This window comes from Opisthocomus hoazin, chromosome 25, assembly GCF_030867145.1.
Source record: "Opisthocomus hoazin isolate bOpiHoa1 chromosome 25, bOpiHoa1.hap1, whole genome shotgun sequence".
Classification (NCBI taxonomy): Eukaryota; Metazoa; Chordata; class Aves; order Opisthocomiformes; family Opisthocomidae; genus Opisthocomus; species Opisthocomus hoazin.
Window position 1 is genome coordinate 6,845,844 of NC_134438.1, and position 19,930 is coordinate 6,865,773.

At 61.1% G+C, this 19,930-nt stretch overlaps 2 protein-coding genes across 7 annotated transcripts; both read right to left on the reverse strand.

Moving 5' to 3' along the window:
• Positions 1-541: 541 nt before the first annotated feature.
• On the reverse strand, positions 542-7,053 carry OPTC (opticin). 4 transcript variants are annotated; one of them, XM_075443011.1, is made up of 8 exons: positions 6,995-7,053; positions 5,870-6,042; positions 3,236-3,568; positions 2,660-2,795; positions 1,571-1,729; positions 1,266-1,468; positions 1,027-1,122; positions 542-916 (listed from the first exon to the last, which is right to left on the reverse strand). In XM_075443011.1, the coding sequence occupies exons 3-8, from the start codon at positions 3,455-3,457 to the stop codon at positions 746-748; spliced, it is 987 nt and encodes a 328-aa protein (XP_075299126.1). In that variant the 5' UTR covers positions 3,458-3,568; positions 5,870-6,042; positions 6,995-7,053; the 3' UTR covers positions 542-745. The 4 variants fall into 4 exon arrangements, with proteins under 4 accessions (XP_075299126.1, XP_075299125.1, XP_075299123.1 ...); XM_075443010.1 differs by lacking the exon at positions 6,995-7,053 and adding an exon at positions 6,758-6,842 and having other exon boundaries at positions 5,870-6,039; XM_075443008.1 differs by lacking the exon at positions 6,995-7,053 and adding an exon at positions 6,758-6,823.
• Positions 7,054-8,964: 1,911 nt separating this feature from the next.
• On the reverse strand, positions 8,965-19,152 carry PRELP (proline and arginine rich end leucine rich repeat protein). Of its 3 annotated transcripts, none has more exons than XM_075443181.1 (3): positions 19,044-19,152; positions 11,569-12,520; positions 8,965-9,703 (listed from the first exon to the last, which is right to left on the reverse strand). In XM_075443181.1, exons 2-3 carry the CDS (start codon positions 12,503-12,505, stop codon positions 9,525-9,527), a joined length of 1,116 nt encoding a protein of 371 aa, XP_075299296.1. In that variant the 5' UTR covers positions 12,506-12,520; positions 19,044-19,152; the 3' UTR covers positions 8,965-9,524. The 3 variants fall into 3 exon arrangements, with proteins under 3 accessions (XP_075299296.1, XP_075299298.1, XP_075299297.1); XM_075443183.1 differs by lacking the exon at positions 19,044-19,152 and adding an exon at positions 17,605-17,682; XM_075443182.1 differs by lacking the exon at positions 19,044-19,152 and adding an exon at positions 17,441-17,511.
• Positions 19,153-19,930: the final 778 nt, after the last annotated feature.

Genomic DNA, 19,930 nt, shown 5'->3' on the forward strand with positions numbered 1-19,930 from the left:
TCTGGGTCGAGCTCATGCTGGAGACCTGGGGCCACTTGGTGCCAGGACAGCTCCCGGTCCCAGTGTGGGTCAGGGTCCCCCCCAGAGCAGAGGCAATGGGGCTGCAGTGGGTCTGGGGTGAGGTGATGGAGGACCCCAGTTGCCCTGTGCTGAGGTTTCCTATTGCATCCTCATGTGGAGCATGTGGGGACAGCCCGGCTGTGGCCACAGCTCCCACCTCCTCCGGAGCCACACAGACCCACTCGATGGACCTGGGGACGGCTGAGGGGACGGCCCGATCACACAGGTCAAACCTGATGTGGCCAAAGCATCGCCTCTCGGGAGCAATGCAGCTCCCAGTCCCTGGCCAGGAAATTCTGAAAGCAGACATGGAGGGGTCTTCCCAAGGCCCCACAGGGAACTGGGGAAGAAACGGGACACAAGGAAGTCCCCTTCTTTACAAACCAGTACGATTCACAAAGCAGCTGCTGGGCTGGGCAAGGGCTTTCCGCTGCTCTCACTGCTGAGAACAAGACACTGAATGCATTTTTGAAGTCTTGGTTTTATTAGAGCTGCCCATCCCCAGCTCCGTTTGCCCCAGAACTGAGCTCACCCCCCCACAGAGGCTCAGCTCACACCGGGGTTAAATGCATCTGCCTTAACTCCACGTTTTCCATGGGGTAGCAGGGTCCGACGGGGTCCGGGTTGCGGACACGGTTGGTCCGGGAATGCTCACCCTTTTTTCCCAGCGCTGGGGCCGTGGGGCTCAGAAGAAGCGGCCCGTGGGCAGGCGGGGCAGGCAGAAATAGGCGTTGGGGAAGAGGCTGAGGTTGATGGGGTTGCCGTCGAGGCGGATGTCCTCCAGAGCCCTGCGGATCTGGCTGTGGTCCTGGCTGTCGCAGAATGTGTCCTCATGCATGGTCTGGATGTTGTTGTTCTGGCCAGGGAGGCAAAGGGCAAAATCAGATTCAAAGGGCTGGGGAGGAGGAGGAAGAGGAGGAGGAGGTGGTGGTGGGCTCTGCTAGCCTCAGGTAGGGCTCATCTCACCTGGAGGTGCAGGGAGCGGAGGCTCTCGGGCAGGGGGGCCGGGATATAGTCCAGCTGGTTATCGGACAGATGGAGAAACTGCAGCTGCTTCAGGTCCTGCGGGAAGAAGGGAGAGGTGAAGCTCCCTGCTCGCTGCCACGCTCCAGCCCTCTGCACCATCCCCGTTACCCGTTGGCATGGCAGTTTTGGGCTAAACCCAGCCTGGATTCATCCACTGGGCAGGCAGCCGCAGCACCCACCCGGAAAGCTTCGGGCTGGAGGCCGGTGCTGGGGATGCTGTTGAGACGGGCGTCGAGCCGGACGATGCCGCGGGGCAGCTCGGGCAGTGCCGTCAGCCTGTTCTCGGGCAGGATGAGCTCCTGCAGGCTGGGGAGCAGGCGGAAGGCGTCCGTGTCCACCCGGGAGATGAAATTGCTGGTCAGGTCTATTCGCTTCAGCTTCTCTGGTGGGAGAGGAGGGAGGAGCTGAACAGGGACCCACGCAGAACCGCTTATTCCCCCCATGGCCCACTGCAGAGCCTGGCCCTTCCCTTGCCTCAACGTACTCAGCCCCGTGAAGTCGCCGGCCCGGATCGCGCCGATGCGGTTGAAGCGGGCGTAGAGGTAGGTGGTCTCGGGCGGCAGCAGCGGGATGTGCTCCAGGTCAGCGTCGTCGCAGTAGACGGAGGTGCCGATGCACAGGCAGAGCAGGCAGCTGGGCAGTGCTGGGGGTGCAGAGGCAGCCCGCGGCATGGCACGGCGCGGCACGGCTGCCCCGACACCCCCAGAGCACCCCAGCCTGCAGGGAGATGGGAGGACGTGCCCGCCCACCCCTGCCCGCGCTGTGGGGACACGATGTCTTGAGCACCCAGCGCTGTCTCAGCCCCAGCACCTTCATCAGCGAAACAGCCCAGGGCACCTCGTCAAGGGAAGGGCCAGAAAGTCCCAGCCAAAAGAGCTGCTAAGAAATGAAGCTGCTCAGGGCCAAATACCTCCCACGGGAGAGGGGGAGATGTCAGGTTGCCAAACACGGCAGCGTTACACCCAGGGCTCACTTGGCCCCCTTGGTTTTTCCGCAGAAGGAAACAGAACCGAAAAAAAAAGCAGTTTTGCATCAAGCAAGACATCTGTCTCGGCTGCGTGAGGGTCCCGGCAAGCGGGCCAGGGGCTGCAGGAGGGGTAAAGCCGTGTGTGTCCCCCCCGTGCTCCCTCCGCTCTCCCCCAGCACCCACAGGGCTCAGCATCCATTAGTGGGGGAGTTCAAAGCAGCAAGGCAACAATTTCCCTTTGCCTCCTACTTAATTTGTCCCAGTCCAGAGTGACAGAAAATGAATAAAGATATTTATCCCTCGCTACAGGATTTTAATTGTCACTAATCTAATTGCTACTCTGTCCGACTGTTGCAATGCCTCTGCTCATTAAAATGTTGCTGCTTTGCTGGAGCTCTTGTTTCCCAGAAATGTCTCGCCGCAGCCCTCCTGCCTGCTGTGCACCCCCAGCACCCCGGGGCAGAGCAAATAGCTGCCGCTGTCTGCTGGTGGCAAAAGGACCTGCTCCCTTTCCTCCCTGCCACCCCTGGGACACGGGGCTGAATCCCATGGGACCCGAATCCCACCGGCTGCACCTTTGTGCCGCACCCAGGGGTCCGCACTCACCCTGCGTGGGGACGGGCGCGGGGCGGACGGGGCTGGCGGTGGTCCGAGGCTGCAGCTTTGGGGTTTCAGCCGGGGTGCCCAGGTCTGGGAGAGCCGCGGGGTCCTTGGGGCGGGGAGCCAGGGTGCCAACCTCAATCTGCGAACACAGCCTGGGCGTAAGGGCTGGGGTGGCCGAGCGAGTCCTCCCGCTCCCATCCAGGGCAGGAGGCACTGGTGAAGGGGTCAGGGGCACTGGGAAGGTCTTATCGGAATGTCATCTCCTTCCTGAAGAGCTCTTCTATCTCAGAGCTTCAGGAACACCCATCCCTGTTTGCCCAGAGCGATGTAGGAGGCCTCGTGTCCTGGCTTCCTGCAGGCAATGCTCTGGGGACAAGGACACTGGCGAAGGTCCGGGTCGGGTAAAGCCTTTCCTACCACCAGCAAGAGCAGTGGAAGAGCCACCAAGGCTCGCAGGCTTGCGCAAGAGGCTGGTTCTCCAGCTGTGCCCCATCCGTCCCGCCAACCGAGCCCCTTTCTCAGGATGCACCCAGGGAAGATCTGCGCCGCGCACCAAGTGCTCTCCTGCATCCCCCTCACCTTTGGAGCAAGGTCACCGTAGTCGTAGAGCTCCTCATAGTTGCTCAGGTCAAGGATCTCACCGTAGTTGTCCAATGACAGGTCGTAGTTGTCCAAGTCCAGGTTTTCGTAGAGTGCGAGATCAGCTTTTGGCTTCTCTGCCTTCCTCCTCTCCTTGGCTGGGAGAGCCCAAGCAGCCCCCAGACACAGGCTGGCCATGCCCAGCCAGCCCAGGGTCCGCATCCTGCACCCGGCTGTGGTCACCGCTCCGAGGGCAGCACCGGGGGCCGCAGTCCTGGGGGGCACAGGGACCCAACAGGGCCAGCGATGCAGAGCTGGATGGGGCCACCTGCCCTGAAAGCGGTGAAAGCAAAGAGGGATGGGACGGCAGATCCGGCTCTGCAGCCGTGGTGGGGACTGCGGCCACCGTAGGGGACAAACGGCCTCCAGCCCCGGGAACATTACACCGTCCCTTTTCAGCTCATTTCACGCTCAGCTGGGTGGCTGTGCAGGAGGGGCCCCACAGCCGGGCCGGGCTGCCCTCACTTCCCGGCTTTCCCAGCCCTGAGGAGGTGGTGAGAGGGTCGGGAGGTGATGAGGGGGTCAGGAGGTGATGAGGGGATGGGGCTCCTGCTCCGGCCCCTCGAAGCGATGGGTGAAGCTGGTTGCTGGCCCAATCAACCCAGCAGCCAAGCAGAAACGACCCCGGGAGTCCTGGCACTCTGCTGCTCTCCCCTTCGGTCCCCCGTGCTCCCACACCCGGGTCTAAAGCCCAGGATGCTGCTTCTCAGCCTCCAGCCCCTTGGGAATGCCAGAGTGGGGGGGGGGACCGGAGGCCACAGGGTCCCTGTGACCTGACCCTGAGCACAGGGGCTGCCCGCACGGGGACACCCCCGCTCTGCAGCCGGGCAGGGTGCTCCTGGCAGCCCCCCACTCAAACCCGCCGGGGTCCCTGCTCAAAGCGAGCGAGCTCCCACCTAAAGCTGGTCCCTTGCGTGGGTCCCCAGCACCCGTCGCCCACCCACCGGGCTGCACGCCCACCTGTGCACCCGCCGCAGAGCAGGCGGAGGGGCCCGGCGCCCAGCAGCGTCCCACGCGTCTCTCCCTACCCAACTGCAAAAGCAACCACCCAGCCCTGAGTTTTCACACCCTGGGCTGAGGATGCTGCTCCCTAATTTCTGCCGATTTCCTACAGATCGAACCTTAATGAGTGCAGTGAGCCCCCCGCATGCATCGCCGAACGCGACCCCCCCTCCAGCCCCACAGCTGGGCTCTGCTGGGCGCTGGAGCAGCAGAAAGAAGACGGCATGGACGTACCCCCTTTCCCCTTCCTCGGTGTGGGAGAGCCCTCTCTGCTCCTCTGGGCTGGTGCACTGGCTCGGGAAGCACTGCTGGGCTTTTAATGTGTGGAGAGGAGGGGGGAGGGGGCTACACAGAGGGGCCTGGCACGGCTGCTGCTGAGGGGAGAGGCAGGATGCCACCGGTGAAGCCGGCAGCCCCCCACTGGGACCTTATATTGTCCCCAGGGGCCAGCCAGCCCCAGTGGTAGCTGCCCTCCAACAGCCCAGGGTTGTATCTGTGGGGGCTGGGATGGGGTGGGATGGGGTGGGATGCGAGCTGTGCTCCCTGCCCTGGTGTCCCCATGGATGATGGGGACACGCAGCCCTGGGCAGAGGGGACAGAGCCAGCTCCCTCCCTTCCCCAGCCAGCCCGGGTCCTGCCAAGCCAGAGAGCGATTTCCAGCTGTGGCCGTCCCAGGGGATGCAGGAATGGCAACGCACCAGGCGCAGCCCCCCCCCCCACCTTGGGTTTCAGTTGGGTGGGACCCCGGGGGCCGGTGAGCATCCCAGCCCTGGGGAGAGCGCGGGGGGACCCACCGCTCCCCCAGCTTTGGGGGTGTGCAGAGGCCCACCCCAGCAGCCAGATGATGGGTGACATGCGGCTCGTCCACCCCCCTGCCTCCCGCGGGGCTCAGCTCCGCTCATCCCCCGTGCACCGTTGCTTTGGGGGTGGTTTGGGGAGGGGGAGCTGGCATGGATGGGGGGGCAGCACTGCTCCCCACACCAGGGTAGGATGGGAGACATCCCCCATCTCCCTCTGGGTGCACCCAGATGCTCTGGGGCAGGGGGGCTGCTTGATACCCCCTGCATAGGGCTCAGCTGGGGAGGCCATGGCCCTGCTTCATCCTCAGCGCAGGGGGGATGTCATTGCCAGGGCCGTGTCCTGTGGGGTGGGGACACCCCAGGACGGGCAGGGCGTGCATGGCAGCCCCCCGGGCTCCTCGCAGCGCTGGGCAGCCTTGTGCAGGCGCAGCCACCCACTGCCGTAAAAATGTTCTTCTCTCTTGCAGGCAGATCGCAGCCCACACGTTCACCCACCCGAGACGTCGCACCCATCTGCTGCTGCTTGCTGGGCAGGCAGGGACACCCTGGCAGCCCCCCCCCACCAGTAGGCACCGGCCTCGGCCACGCACCCACAGCCCCATCGCCCCCAGCCCATGGCATCCCCCCTGCCAGGGCAGCCCCAGCCCCGCTCTTCGTGGAGCAGGGCAAAGGGCCACCGCTAATCTTCATTAAGCCCCTCATTAGGCGGCTCAGCAGGCACCATGATGGAGGAGATGTGGCAGCTGGGGGGGCTTTAGGGCTGATCCGGTACCTTTGCTCCTCGGAGGGGCTGCAGGCTCTTGCCCAGGGTCGGCGGCTGCACGTCCCCTCCCCGGGGAGCGGGGTCTTTCGGCGGGGACCCGGCCTTCAGACAGCACCTTCTGCCCCAGCTCTGGGGGTGGTGGGGGGCAGCTCCTGCCCTGCAGCCCGGTGGTGTGGAAACTGCTGCAAAGCAAAAGCCTGAGCTGGGCAGGGGGGTCTCCGGGATTGGGGTTTGGCTGCCCAAGAGGAGCCGGCCACGGATGGCATCGTCCGAAGGGTCGGTGCAAACCCTCACAGGAGGAGAGGTCCCCGCTCAGACACCCACACAGGGGTGGGGGGGTCACCAGCTGCAAGGGGGCTTGATTTGAGCATTGACTCATCCTGCTCCAAACCGCCTCTCGCTGTCTCCAGCCCACGGCCCCCTCCCCAGCACAGGGAAGATCAGCAGGCACTGTGCTGGGGAGCCCTTTCGTGCCCACCCCAGCAGCCCCCACCAAAGAGGGGCTGGCAGCCTTCTCTGTGACCCCACAACACGCACGGCGAGGGGAGGGCTCCCCACACCACCAGCCCTGCTCCCGGGGCAGCGCGGCAGCGAGGAGAAACGAGCCCCCCGGGTTCTGCAGCGCTCGGCTCCCCTGGGAGCCAGGGCTGACTCGCCTGGGGGGGCAGCGGGTGAAAGCGCACCCGGGAGCGCGTGACTCAAGCCCCGATCGCAAAACACGGAGATTTTATTCTCCGGCACAAAAACACGAGGGGAGCTCGCTGCCCGCGCCCGCTCTGCGCGCGCACACGCATCCCCCTCCTGCCGGCGCGCACGCTCCCGTGAGCAGCCCCACGCCGCGGCCCATGCGTTCGCACCCACGCCCACAGCCGCCCTCCCTCCCCGCTCATGACTCACGTGGGGAGAGCAGCAGCGAGAGGAGATTTTTTTTGAAGCTGCGGCGATGGGCAGAAGGAGAAGTCGCTGCCTACACCCGTTCTGCTTGTGCGAAAACACGCGTGCGCCCCGCACGGCCGCAGCCCTGGGGATGGATCTGGGCTCATTGCCGTGGGTGGGAGAGATGCCTCCCCCACCTTGCTGCCCTCGTGCACTCCCTGAAGCCCCTCTGTGCTGCTCCCCTAGGGACATACTCACCCTGGGGACATTCGTCCGGCTTTCCTGGGAGGACAAAGGTGACGTTGGGGCAGCTCAGCCCGAATTCAGACGCCCTGTCCCGACACACGGCGCGTGCAGCCATCGGCTTCTCCCAGCCGGCCTGAAGGGACGATAACGCCCACCAGCTGTGGCCACGGTCCTGGGAGCTGCAGCCCAGGTGAGGCTCTCTTAATTAGCAGAGGTGCTCGTTAAGACAGGCACACGCTCCATAAGCCTGCACACCACTGCTCTGCAGGCGTGCCTGCTGCTTTGACGCTGGCCCTGCTGGTGAGTCCAACCCAGCATGGATTCAAGAGCGGGCACATCACCAACAACCCCCAAGCCCACCAGCCTCCCGCTGTGGGGACCCCCGGGCTCTCCCGAGCTCCCACTGTTGGGAAAGTTGGCCCCAGCAGAAGAAATCTGGTCCTGAAGGAAGCGGCGGCAGCTCCCGCACAGCAAGGAAGATGAAGATGGAGATCAGAGAGGCAGGTCCAACCACGGTTCTAGGTCCCTTGTGAATCATTTTATTTTCACTGCTGCAGAGAGTAGGAGTGAAAATACCATTAAGTTGAAATCAGTCGAGAACTACATATGTCTCTAGATATATCTGTACAGTCTACCAGTATATATACACATTATATATAAATATATACATAGGGTCTCCGGGTTTAAGGTTGAAACCTGCCAAACCCAATAAAGCCCACTGGAGAAAGATGTGGAGAAGAGACTTTCATCATGAAAAAATGAATCTGAACTAGCATGGGGGCTGAACGATCCTTCCAGCGCTGGGAAAGGGGGAGCACCCAGCTCGCAGGGTCACTGGTGTGTCCCCAGGCTGGGGGAACATCTCTGTCCCATTCCCACGGAGCGGGACACGGTGCCCGTCCGCACCCGTCTTGGAGAAGGGTCAGTTTTGGTGGCTGAAGGCAAAGGAGGTAATTGCTGGTTTCTTTGGTTTATTGCTGTAATGCTTATTTCGATGGGCATTTTTTTCCCCTCTAATGCTCGGCCTTAAGTCTAAATCCTGAGAATCAGGAAGAAGAAAAGAGAATAACCCCTCCTAAACCCGGACACCCTATATATGCAGGCACAGCTATCAAAGAGGGAAGCGATACACGTGAACGCAGGGAGAACGGGGAATAAGAAATAGCTGTTCCAAAAGAGTAATTCTTCCCTTTTCTTTTTCTTTCCTTTTTTTCTAAAAAAAGACAAAGGCAAAACCAGTCATGTGTGTTTGGTTCAAGAAAGCAACAGCAAGTAAAATCCTCCAGGAGGTGGGGGTCAAGGCAGGAGGGCAGAGGGACGGTGAGAGCAGAGCGGAGATCCTGGGGGTCAACCCAGCCCCGGCAGAGCCTGGGTTTGCACCCCGGTCACCATCCAGCCCCAGGTACCTAAACACAAGCGCAAGTGTCCCGCTGGCATCGCTGCTGAGCGGCTGGCTCTGCTCTCCCCCCGGGGGGGTGGTCCCGGGCCCAGGGCAGCTCGCTGGCATCGGGGTCCCGTGGGCTTCGGGCCAGGGTTTGGCTGGGAGCAGCAGAATGGGGCCGACGGGCTGAGCCCCGCATCCCCGCAGCGCCGGGGCTGGGAGGGTGTGGGATGGGGGCTGCAGCACCGCGGGCTTATGTTACTTGGGGGGGGTTGAAAGCCAGGGAGGGGGCTGGTGTTGCCAAGGAGGGTGCGTGGCATGGCGTGCAACCCACCCAAGGGCAGAGGAGACCCCAGCCCCAGCCCCAGGCACCCTCTGCGCTGCCTCCTGCCAAATTCCCACCACCGCGAGCGAATCGACCCCTCGGCCTCGCGGGAGAGAAGACTCCCCCCCCCCCCCCCCCCGGGAGGGAGCGGTGTGGGGCCCCGGGCAGTGGCTCTGGCCACGAGGTGTCGTTGCCGGTCCTGCCGGCCGGTACGCCCGGTCCCCATCTCCGCTCCCAATCCCCGGTCACACACACACCCCCCACCCCCGCCCCGGATACACCCGGCTGGCATCACCCCGGCCCGGGACATCCCCACCTCCATCACGGGGGTTTTGTCCCCAGCTGAGGGGGTCTCCGGGTGCAGCCACCCAGAGCACTGATCTGACCCGAGTCCTGCAGCGAGGTCACCCCTGGGCTCCCTCCTCAGCTCCCTCCGGAGATGCTCTTGGCTGGGGTGGAATCCAACCCCCCGAAACTCTGCCGGGTGGAAGGGGAGAGACGGAGCCAGCTCCAGGGCTGGCCTGGCTGAGGGCAGGGAAGGCAGGGCCCCCAGGCAGGGAGCTGGGGCAAGCGTGGCAGCCACCCCGGGGCTGACGCTGCGACCTGGGATGGGTGCTGCGACGCGGTGCTGTCCTGCAGGCAGCGGTCCCCAAGGATGCGCGTGCCACGCGGGTCCACGGCCGCTGCAGGGGAGGAAAGGGAGGAAGGCGAGAGCGGAGGAGGTGGGGCGCGAGCAGGGGGAGAGGGAGGCAAAGAGGGTCCCACGCGTCAAACACCAACGGGGTTGAGTCTCTGTGCAAAGCCAAGTCCTGGGAGAAGCGCGCTGCCGGGCAGGGCTAGAAAACCACGGACTGGAGGAGGCGGAAACACATCATCAGGTCCAAGGGGATGGGGGGCTTCAGGAGGTTCCCATCCAGCCGCAGGTACCGGAGCCGGGGCACGCTGTCCAGGTCGGAGGGGGAGAAGTCTTGGATGGACATCAGCGAGGTGGGGCAGATCTGCGTCCCATTGATTTCTGCAGGGAGGAGAGGAAAAGCGGGATGCGGGTTAGAGGAAGGGGAAGAGAGAGAGGGATGCTAGAGATCCCCCTCCCTGCCTGCCTGTTGAACCCTAAAATGGGGGTGCTTTGCTACCGAAGGGGAGCATCCCCGGCCTCTCCCAGAAGACGGCGCAGCCCCAGCGAGAAGAAAATCTTGCTTTTGCTCGGAAATGAAGTAGGTCACATACAGCCAAAGCGTGGTGAGGGCTGCAATGTCATTTGAGAGAGAAAAGGGATTATTTCAAACGCAAAACCTGCCGAGCCAGCCCTAAGCCTTCAAAAAAAAACATCAAGGAAACCTGTTCCAGCACCGCTACGCTGAAGATAACGTCAATAACCAGCTTACTGCTCGCTTCTGGATTTCCACGTGTTTCTCCCCACCCCAGGGCCTGCATGACAGAAAATAAACCTGGGGATTCTTATGTCGTTACCCAGCTCCAGGGACTGAAACTTTATAAAAGCTGGGTAAAACAGGCAAAAAAAGAGCTGGGACGTGATGTGCACAGCCACATGGGCATCTTCCTATGGAAAGCCCTAGCAGGACCTGGCTACCGGCATGTGTGAAGCCAGCAGCAGTCACCAGCTTTGCCCCAAAGTCCCCCTTGGCTCCAGTTTGGTGTGGTTTAAATAAAAACGCAGATTAACTGGCGTTTTGAACCAGACGTTCATCACTGCATCACTATTCCCTGGGAACCAACTCTGGTGACCCCCTCAGAGCAGGGATGTGGCTTTGTGAGGGTGTTGTCCTTCTCCTTGGCATCACATCCCCCAACACTGTTGGTGCTTGCCTGCAAAGAGCAGCTTCCTTGGTCGCCCCTTCCCGGCTCATGTCCAGTGCCCTGCCTGGGCAGGAGCCGGCCCACCAAAGCTGCTCTGCCATTTTACACCCCCTCTTTGGCAGTGGAGCATGCTTACATCTAAAGCCATGCATCATCACTGCACGATAAACCCCGGAGCGTGGAAGTGCTTGTGTCACACCACTGGTGGGGACCAGCGTTCTGCCTGGCAGCTGCTTCACAGGCGAGTAGTGCCCTGGGTGGGTCCTGCAGCCCCCATATGCCCCATCACAGCCAGAAATAGAGGAGCCCAGCATGCTTTCCCCAGGGGACATGGAGGGTTTCCGGCAGGAGAGCCGCATTCTTGCTTCACCACAGATAGCAAGGACAGCAGGTTCCTGGACCTCTAATAGCACAAACATCTGAGGTGACCATGAATGAGTCTCTCTCTTCTTCTCCGATGTGCTAGCTATGTTTACGCATTTCGCAGGCCAGCACCTCTCCCATGGAATTGCAGCGCTTTGCCTGGAACCGTGTGAAACTACCCCGGTTGGTTTGCCAAGGCAACCTCCATCACAGCCTTGTTCTCCCTGTTCCTTCCTCTGTGAGGCTCAGCTCGAGAGCTAAGCTGGGTTATTTCGAACCATCTTGACTGCGTATTTGGCATCTGTTCTTAAAATATGTGCACAGACTCTCCTTTTTAAATATCCCTATTTCTAAGCGCTGCTGGGGAAGTAACTATTTAGATGGCAGGTGGCCCCAAAGAAGAGCTGCCCATGACAACGAACAAGCAAAGCCCTGCAGCACCAAAGGGAATTTAGCTCTGCTCCTCCGCTACCACCCTAATCCTCAGGCCATCCTTCCCCACGTGCACGTCCATCCCCCTTCGGGCCTTGTTCACCAACAAAGAGCCCCCAGTTCATCTGACCACTGCACCTCCCTTTGAAGCGTTCACATCCCTCTGGGTGAAAACCACCCTTTTTCAGCAAAACACTTGCCATCTCCAAGCCCATCTGCTCCCCCCCAGACCTCACTGCAGCCTTCCAACCAGCCAGTGCCACTCACTTTCGATGGAGTTGTTATTCAGGTAGAGGTGCTCCAGCTTGGGGCTGATGAAAGGGACATTGGTGAGCTTGTTGTGGGCCAGGTGCAACACCAGCAGGTTGGTGAGGTTGAAGGAGTTCTTGGGCAGCCCCTTGTCAGAGATCTGGTTGTAGTTGAGCCGGATGAATGCCAAGTTGGGGAACTCCTTGAAGTAGTCACTGGGGATGTCTTCAATGTTGTTCCTGTCCAGGAAGAGCTGGTGGATGGCACTGGGCACCCCGGGGGGCATTTTCCTCAGGATGTTGTGGGCGAGGTTGAGTTGCATGAGGTTCTTGAGTCCCTTGAAGGTATTTTTGTTGAAGACCCCATCGCTTAGCTTGTTGTGATGCAGGTCCAAGAGCACCAGGTTCTCCAGCTTGTTGAAGACCCCAGCAGGGATCTTGGAGATCTGGTTCCTGCTCAGACGCAGCTGCTCCAGGTTGGGTGGCAGGAAGGCAGGCACCTCCTTGAGCTGGTTCTTCTCCATGTGGAGGAAGATGAGGTTTTCCAGCTTCTCCAGGACCCGCCTGTCCACCTTCCGGATGCGATTGTTGTCTAGGTTGACCCATTTCAGCTCCGTGGCATTCCTGAAGGACTCCTCCGGGAGGTCGTCGATGAAGTTGTTCTGGAGGTAGAGGTAGTGGATGCGGGACGGGATGATGGGGACCTTCCGCAGGTTGCGGCTGTCACAGTAGAGGGCAGAAGGGAAGTCTGGGGGGCAATAGCATTCTCGAGGGCAGTCAGGAAAGATGGAGGGGGGACCCGGCGGCAGGGGTGGAGGCAGCTCTGTGGGCTCGACGGGCTCAACAAACTCGGGAGGCGGACGGGTGGGTTTCCGGGGAGGCTTCCTCCGCTGCCCGCTCACCTCCGAGATCAGCACAAGAACAAGCGGGAGAAGCAATCTGAAGGCCACCTTCATGGTCCAGATGTTTCCCTGAGGGAGGCAACAAGAAGAGGTGCGTTAGGAAGCACACGATTCAGGTACTGCATCATGTCCCATCTCCCCCATCACCACCAGGCAGGAATCTACCCCACATCCCTGACAGTAACCTGCTATTTTCTCTCCTTCCCCTTGGAAGTTATCTTTAAATCCAACCCCTCTCTAGAGCATGAGTCACCAAGATCCCCTCTCTCTGGCTCAGCTTTATGCCATGAGAGGGGTTGTTTTGGCTTTTTGTTGTTGTTTATTTGGTTTGGGGGTTTTTTCCACACCACCCCCAGCACAGTCCTGCAGAGCTGGGCCCCCGACAGCACTGTGCGCTCTCCCCGAAGGACAGATTGCCCCTTCAGAGGCCTTGATGGATTAGCCTTAATTTTGCACTTGAGCCAAAAAATCAATGATTCAGTACCAAATTGGCTGAGCAACAGTATTGGGAGGCCAGCGGCAGTTAGCGGGGCAGCAAAGACGGATGGCCCTGTGCTTCAGGGACAAGGCTTTAACGCAGGACAGCCCATTTTCAAGGCCATTTGATAAAAAGGACATTTACAAGACTACGTGTGGGCAATGCTGAAGGTGTTTGGCTATACAGCTCCCTGTGCTGCCCAAATAACTGACCCACCACCTCCAGCACCACTGCAGGGTGCTGGGATGGTTATTTAGGGAGACCCCCAGCAGAAGTGGGAGATCTGGAGGGATCAGGCAAGGTCTCTGCTTGCCCCTAGCCAGAGAGCTTCTCCTGTACATCAGCCCAACACCTTACACATACCACCTCTCCTTCTTCTCTAAGTCATTATCAAGCCCATGAAGGTGCCTGTCCCATCTCTGCCCTCCCTGCTGCTGCCTGGAACAGCAGCAAGTGCTGGTAGCTCTCCAGCTGATGCCTCGGATGGTGAAGGGATCCAGCTTGTTGCAGATGAGCTCCCCAGAAAGCCCCATGCAGAAGGTGCTTCGGATGCTCTGACACTCCCCGGGGCTAGGTGGAGCAGGCCAGGCTGTGGGCTTTTCCTGGCCAGATACCTCGGGGTGCTCGCCAGGCTTTTCCCGGTGGCATTCGTCACCCCAGCAGGAAGAGAGGCAAGCTGGATGCACGGCGAGGCAGATGGAGGAGCTTGGCAGAGGCAGAGTGGGAAAGAGAATCAAGTGAGACGAGACAGGGAGGAAGACAAGGAGACTCGAAGGAAGATGGATGTCCTGGGGAAATGGAGCATCTGCTGCGGAAGCCAGTGCTGCTGGGACAGGAGTGTGGGGCAGAAGCTGAAGCTGGTGATGCTGAAGGCTCTCCTGGCTCATTGCTTTCTCCCTTGCAACACGACGGAGTGGAGCTTGCAGCTCGCTGGTGCGCAGCACTGCTGTTGTGCCTGGGGGCTCATCGGCAGCGGGGGCACAGCCAGCCCTGCTCAGCGTGCTCGGGGGGAGCTGCAAACAGGCAGGGCTGAGGCTGGCGCATCGCCGTTACCTTCCAGCAGCAGCAGAGAAGCGTCCCCAGCCTCACCCGGCCAGCAAGCAGCACAGCCCAACACTGCCAGGGCAGCCTCTGGCCAGACCAACCCCACTATTGCTTACAGCTTCCCACCAGGTCCGCATCCCACCCGGGGATGCCCTTAGAGCCCCTCGATGGGCCACCGTTCCCAGCATTGCCCCAGCCCGGCTCCCTTTGAAGCAATCCCACACATTCCTGGAGCTCCAAGTCATGGACTTTCTCCAAGAAAAGATCCTGTTCTTGCCCTCCCTCCAGGCCCAGCCCATTACTTTCCTTTTTGTCTCGCTCTGCTCCCATCTGGCTCTGTTTAACCCTACAAGCCTCACATGCCTGCTGTTTTCAATCAGAGCTCTGGAATCTTGCTGGGGGAAGGGAGGAACAGGGGGAAGAGCAACGGGGCCCCAATGCTGCCAGATATTCAGCTCAGCAGTGCTGCAGCAAGTCCCCTTTGGGGGTGTACGTGCGTGCTTCTGTGTTGTAAGAGTTCAGATTTAACGGCGGGCTGCAGAGAACGGACAAATTCGTGACAGGGAGCTGCTCTACGTGCAGCCCCCTCCCTGGCCCCACAGCACGCCGTTCCTTTCCCAGTCACATCGCTCCTTGCACGTGGCTTTCCCCCCCCCCCCCCCCCCCCCCCTTGTCCCAGACCGTTCCACGGGATTTTGCCTCTGCTCCAAAACTCAGACCTGGATTTTAACACCCACAAGGCTCAGGAGAGCGGTGGGGGGGCTGAGGTCCACATTTGACCTGTTGCAGAGGGGAGGAGGCAGCTGGGACATGATATTCCAGCCAGGACACGCTGCGATCTGGGTGCTCAACTCCCTCCTCTCACAGAGTGATGCTCAGCTCGGGCGACCTGGCAGCCGCCCCGGCAATGTCGCAGGGAGGGTGGGGGCCAGGGCAGAGCTGTCACCCTGTCGGTCTCGGGAGCTGGCTGAGCTCTCAGCCCTTCCAGGAATGACCTGGCCCCGCGTAGCCTGCGCCATTCCCTCCGCATGAGGCTTGAACGCTGCAGATGTTTAGGGACTCGGCATATAGCAGAAATAGTCAGCGAGCCAGAAATTCAGGCTGGAGAGCTGCAGCACCATGTGGCATTCGTCAGCACAGAAGGAAAGCGTCAGGAGGCAGATGCAGCCCCTTTTATCCGCTGTAGTGCCTGCAACCCGCTGCCACATCCCTGCGGGGACTGCCACAGCCCCTCTGCCCATCGCAGCCGGGCAGGGCCAGCACTGCCATGGCCCTTCTCCGCTCTCGATCCCCACCAGCTTCTCCCTGAAAAGCTCTCTGCCCACCGCCCCCCAGCCTGCTCGGGGAAGGCAGGACCCACCACCAAGCAATCTGCAGGGAACCAGCTCCCAGCCAGCGGTCCCCGCAACAGCCCTGCATCCAGAGTGAAGGGGGTGCAACGAGCCTGAGGCCACCACCAGCTTTATAATTGCCTTCAACACGCTGGAAGGTTCGAAGCCAGCACTCCCTGGACTCGACACAGTCGGCAGTCTGTTCTCCATCCAGTTTCATGCAGTTGAGTTTACTGGCGTGAACGCAAGAAGACAGATTTCAAAATTCCACACCCTAATTCTGCACGAGCACTGGCTGCCGGATCTGCGGCCAGAGCCACGGCACGGCGCCTGCTCCGCAAATGCCTCCGCTCGACCTTTCTCACCACTCCCCGATGGGCAGGATCCTGGGTACCCATAAGGAATCCGTGCAACGGGAACAAAGCTAAATCACGAAGCAACGAATGCATTCAGGAAACCAGCTGCCTGGTATGGAGAAAAGGCTCGATTCATGGACAAAACCAGTTCTGACACCTCCTGAGCCGCGGGCTGGGCCGATCAACTTGGCCTGGGTGCAAGACCAAGGCACCCAACAGATGCCAGCCCAGGGTTTTTCCCAGAAACAGGCAGCTGCTCCCTCAGTCACGCCTTTACAATTCTCAAAAATTCAGCACAACAGCTGGAAATTCCAGCCCCAAATGCCACTGGTGTTTGCTTTCCAAATAGTTTATCTTCGCTGCGTCTCCCTAACCCACAGCTCCCCAGCAGTGCTCGCTGCCAGCCCCGCCACTGGTGCCAAGGGCAGGCAAAAATCACAACCCCCGGGGCGAGAGTGGGCTATGTAAAGGTCACGGGGGGATTTGTCATGGGCAGAAGTCCCAACACTCTCCCCCGGGTGCCTCCTGCCCTCCCTGCCTCCTCTCGCGGCAGTTCGACACGCAGAGAGTGGCAGCTGGCTCCGGACAGCCATCACCGACACTTCGGGGACCACGGCTCCTGTGGAGCGGCTGGGAGGGATAAAGGGAGCTTTTAACTTCAGGAGGAGAGTGGAAAGACAAGGTGGCTGGACCAGGGATCCTTTCCAGCCGGACCAGGGATTCTTTCCAGCCTGTTGCCCATAACCCTGCTAGCTGCCTTCATGGCTTTTCCACTGGGACCTCCAGTTCTCGCCATCCCTGCAGCCCCCAGGCTGGAAAAATGCTCCCACCCACCCTGTGAACCTACATGTTGGAGCAGAAGGAGGAGGGAAAGCTCCAAAAGAAGCCAGCAAATCTCCCCCGTCGCCTTCCCTCCACATCCGACCACCGCAACAGCCCGCCCGTGTCTCTGCAAGAGCCTGGCTCTGATCAGTAACCGAAACAGGGAGCTCTTTATCCAGCGGCGCTGGAGAGCTGGGAACGGTGGAAAAGGGCTAAACACAGCGCAAGCCTGTCCTCCAAGGGGAGGGCAGCCACGCTGTCACCCGGGCGTCCCCAGGGTCCCCTGGGGAGCTGAGCCCTGATGCAACAACCCGCTCCTCTCGCCCTTTCCCAGGGCGACGCGGAGCCGCAGGCAGCTTGCCTGGCCGGAGCCGGCACACGGCCGAGGCAGCCGCAGGGGCTCGGCCCCCGCTGCATTTCTTCTTGCTGGGATAGTGCTGGGGATGGGTGTCCCAGGAAACCCTGCCACAGAGCAGCTTGGACACGCTCCCGGCCTCTCGAGCAACACTTTTGGGTTCAGCTCTACGACTGTGAGACGCAGGGACAGCAACGCATGGCTCCTGCATCGCTCTCCGTGCCAGGAGCGTCTCCTCACCGTACCGCAGTCACCAGGCGCATTGCGAAAGGCTCGTCGCCTTCACCGCTCCCTCCAGCAACCTCCTCCCGCAGCAGGGTCCGTGGGAAGGCAGCCCTGGCAGAAAACACCTTTCTGCTGCCTTCTCCATGTCAGCAATTCCTCCCTCCTCCTCCTCCCTCGCTGCGTGTCCCAACCCTTCCCAGGGCTGCTCCCAGCTCAGCCCACCCGCAGATCTCTCCACCACACACAGTGGGACTGGCTGGACACAGACAAAAGCAAATCATGGGAGAAAATATTGCCAAAGTAACGCTGCCGGCTACAGCCCAGCCCCCAAGCCTGCCCCCCACGCACGCCCTGCTCCCCCCCAAGCAGAGACCTCACCTTGGTCCCTCCAGCTCTGCCTTCTCTAAGGATGGGAAACTGCTCTGATGCCTTATCGGCAGCTGCTGCCTCATCCGTCCCCTCCAGCCCCTTCCCGAGGGCAGAGGAAACCACCCACAGCTGCACTTTTATCTCTTCCCAGGTGAAAACACTCAGCCACTCACCCTCCCCTTCCCCGGGGGAGCTGGGGTACCCAGCACCCTGCCTTTCTGCTCTGGGCTGGCGGAGGAAAGGGTGCTGGCTTCCCAGGAGGCAGCTCCGGCAGCTTGCGGGGTGCTGTCAGCCGAGCACCACATAAGGCAGGCCCACGATCGCAGCCTCCCGGGAAAGCTTCCAAGCTCTCGTGTGCGACATGCTTTGCATTCAGCTGCCAAGGGGAAGAATTTCCACTTTCTGCCCTGTAGATGCTTTTCCTAAAACTCTTGAACGGACAAGAAAGGGCGGGTTTAGGATGAGCCTCTTCTGTGCAACAAGTCCTTTCCCCAGAACTTCAGAGAACATCACTGCCCCGTTGATTCCTCCCATCCTCTCCTGCCTTTGCCGGAGCAGAGACAAAAAGCCGGCTCCAGACGGGACCCACAGGGCAGCTCTCCCCGCGGCGGGGTGTGGGGAGGGGGCTGCACCCCTCCGCCTGCCTGGGGCAGAGCTGGCTCAGATCTCAGTGACCGAGGCAGCAGAAGCGTTAGGAGCCCTTGGAATGGTCTGTGCGATCCAGGCACGGCTCTGCCTGCCGGGCAGCAGAGCTGGGCTTTACCACCTACATCTTGGGTGGAAAACTTCTCGCTGAGAAGAGCCCCTGAAGCGCTGAGGTGCTGCTTGGCTGCTCCCCCCCACCCTGCTCTCGAAGCAGGCGATGCTGGTCCCCTCCGCGGGGCAGGGAAACTCCCTGCTCCCCACTCCGGCACAGGGGCAGCCCCCCTCCCATGGGAGCAGCACCCCGCAGCCCCCCACCCCCTTCCCCAGCTGGAAAGCGGGACCCCGAGCCCTGCTCAGGGAAGGCAGGGTGACGCGATGCTACCGGAGGCTCCCTGGCAGCAGTCCTGGCTCTGGCGGTGTCCGCTCCGCTCTCAGCCTCTCCCCCTCTTTGCACGCTTTTCCCTCCTTCTTTCCAAGGCAGGGGGCTGCCCTGGGCATGGCTGGGGCTGTGCGCCCCCCCCAGCACCCCCAGCTCTGCCTTCCTGCTGCAGAGCCGGAGCCGAGCGTGAGCGGGGTTGTGAGCGCGTGGGAGCACAGGTCGGTGCGGGGGGGCACATGAGGGGGTCCTTGCTGGCCCCCGAAGAAAGCACCTGGCAGCAGCAGCAACGCTATCGCACACGGGACTTCCTTTGGATTTTGCAGCCCCAAGTACCTCCCCCCCCCAGCCCAGCCTGCCCCATGCTGAGAAAAACTCTTGTAAGAAGAGAAAAAGGAAGGAACAAAGACTCCAACTGCTGAAGAAGGGAAAAACCAACAAGAGGAGAGGAAATAAAGGCAGAGCAGATGCTGCTTCGCGTGTAAGGGAGGCTGGAGAGGGCAGAGCATCGTGGACCAGTGCAGCATCTCAGGTCGGAGGGTCAGGCAAGGCGAGGAGAGCCTGGGGGGAAAGCACCTGCCCACAGCTTACCTGTGTGCACCTCTCCCTCCTCCTGCCTCTTATTAATCCCCAAGACAAGTTTCTTTCTGGCTGTCTCCCTCCTCCTCCTCCTCCTCCTCCTCTCGGCACCGCCACGAGCGAGCCTCGGCCGAGCGCGGGGGTTTTGTTCCTGGGAGCCGCTGGCCGAGGGTGGGTGGGAGCGCGGGAGGCGGAGGGCTGGGTCGGAGGCTCGATGACAACAATAACGTCTTTATCTGGCAGCCAAGCTCTGCTGCGCACACATGGCCTGCCTGCCGGAGGGCTGCTGGCGTTTAATAACAATTCCTTCTGCTGCGGAGGCTGCTCGGAGCCCGTGTTGAAAAACAAAGCTAATTAATAATTTAAATAAGCTCTTCCCTTGCCACGGCCCCTGTTCCGGGAGCGTGTGGTTGGGACGGCGCGTTGCGGTGACGCGGATGGATCTCAGCAGAGGTGCCGAGCGCGGGGGGCTCGGCGTGGGTCACCCGCCAGCCTGTCCCCCGGGATGTCCCACCTCGGTCCCCCCGCTTCCAGCTGCCCCCCACCGCTGCCAACGGGAGCCCGCCCCGTGCTGGGGTCTCTGCTCCTGCCTGGCAGATGGCACCCCGTAAAACACGATGCAGGGTTCATTCTCTCCCAGCTGGTGATAAGCTTTAATTTAAATCCTGATGGTGCTTAATAAAGAGCAGGCAGGGAAGCCGTGATGGTGCCGTGCAGCCACGGGCATGGGGCGAGTGGGTTTTGCAAGGAGCCGCAGCCAGGTCCTGGGCTGGAAAACTGCTGTGCACTGAGGGGACACGGCCGAGGGACCCCCGGGGCTCTGGGGTGCCCACTGGGGTGGGTGCATTTCCGGGTGCTCGGCGTGGACATTTCAGCTCCAAGGAGCTCAGAGGCAGCCT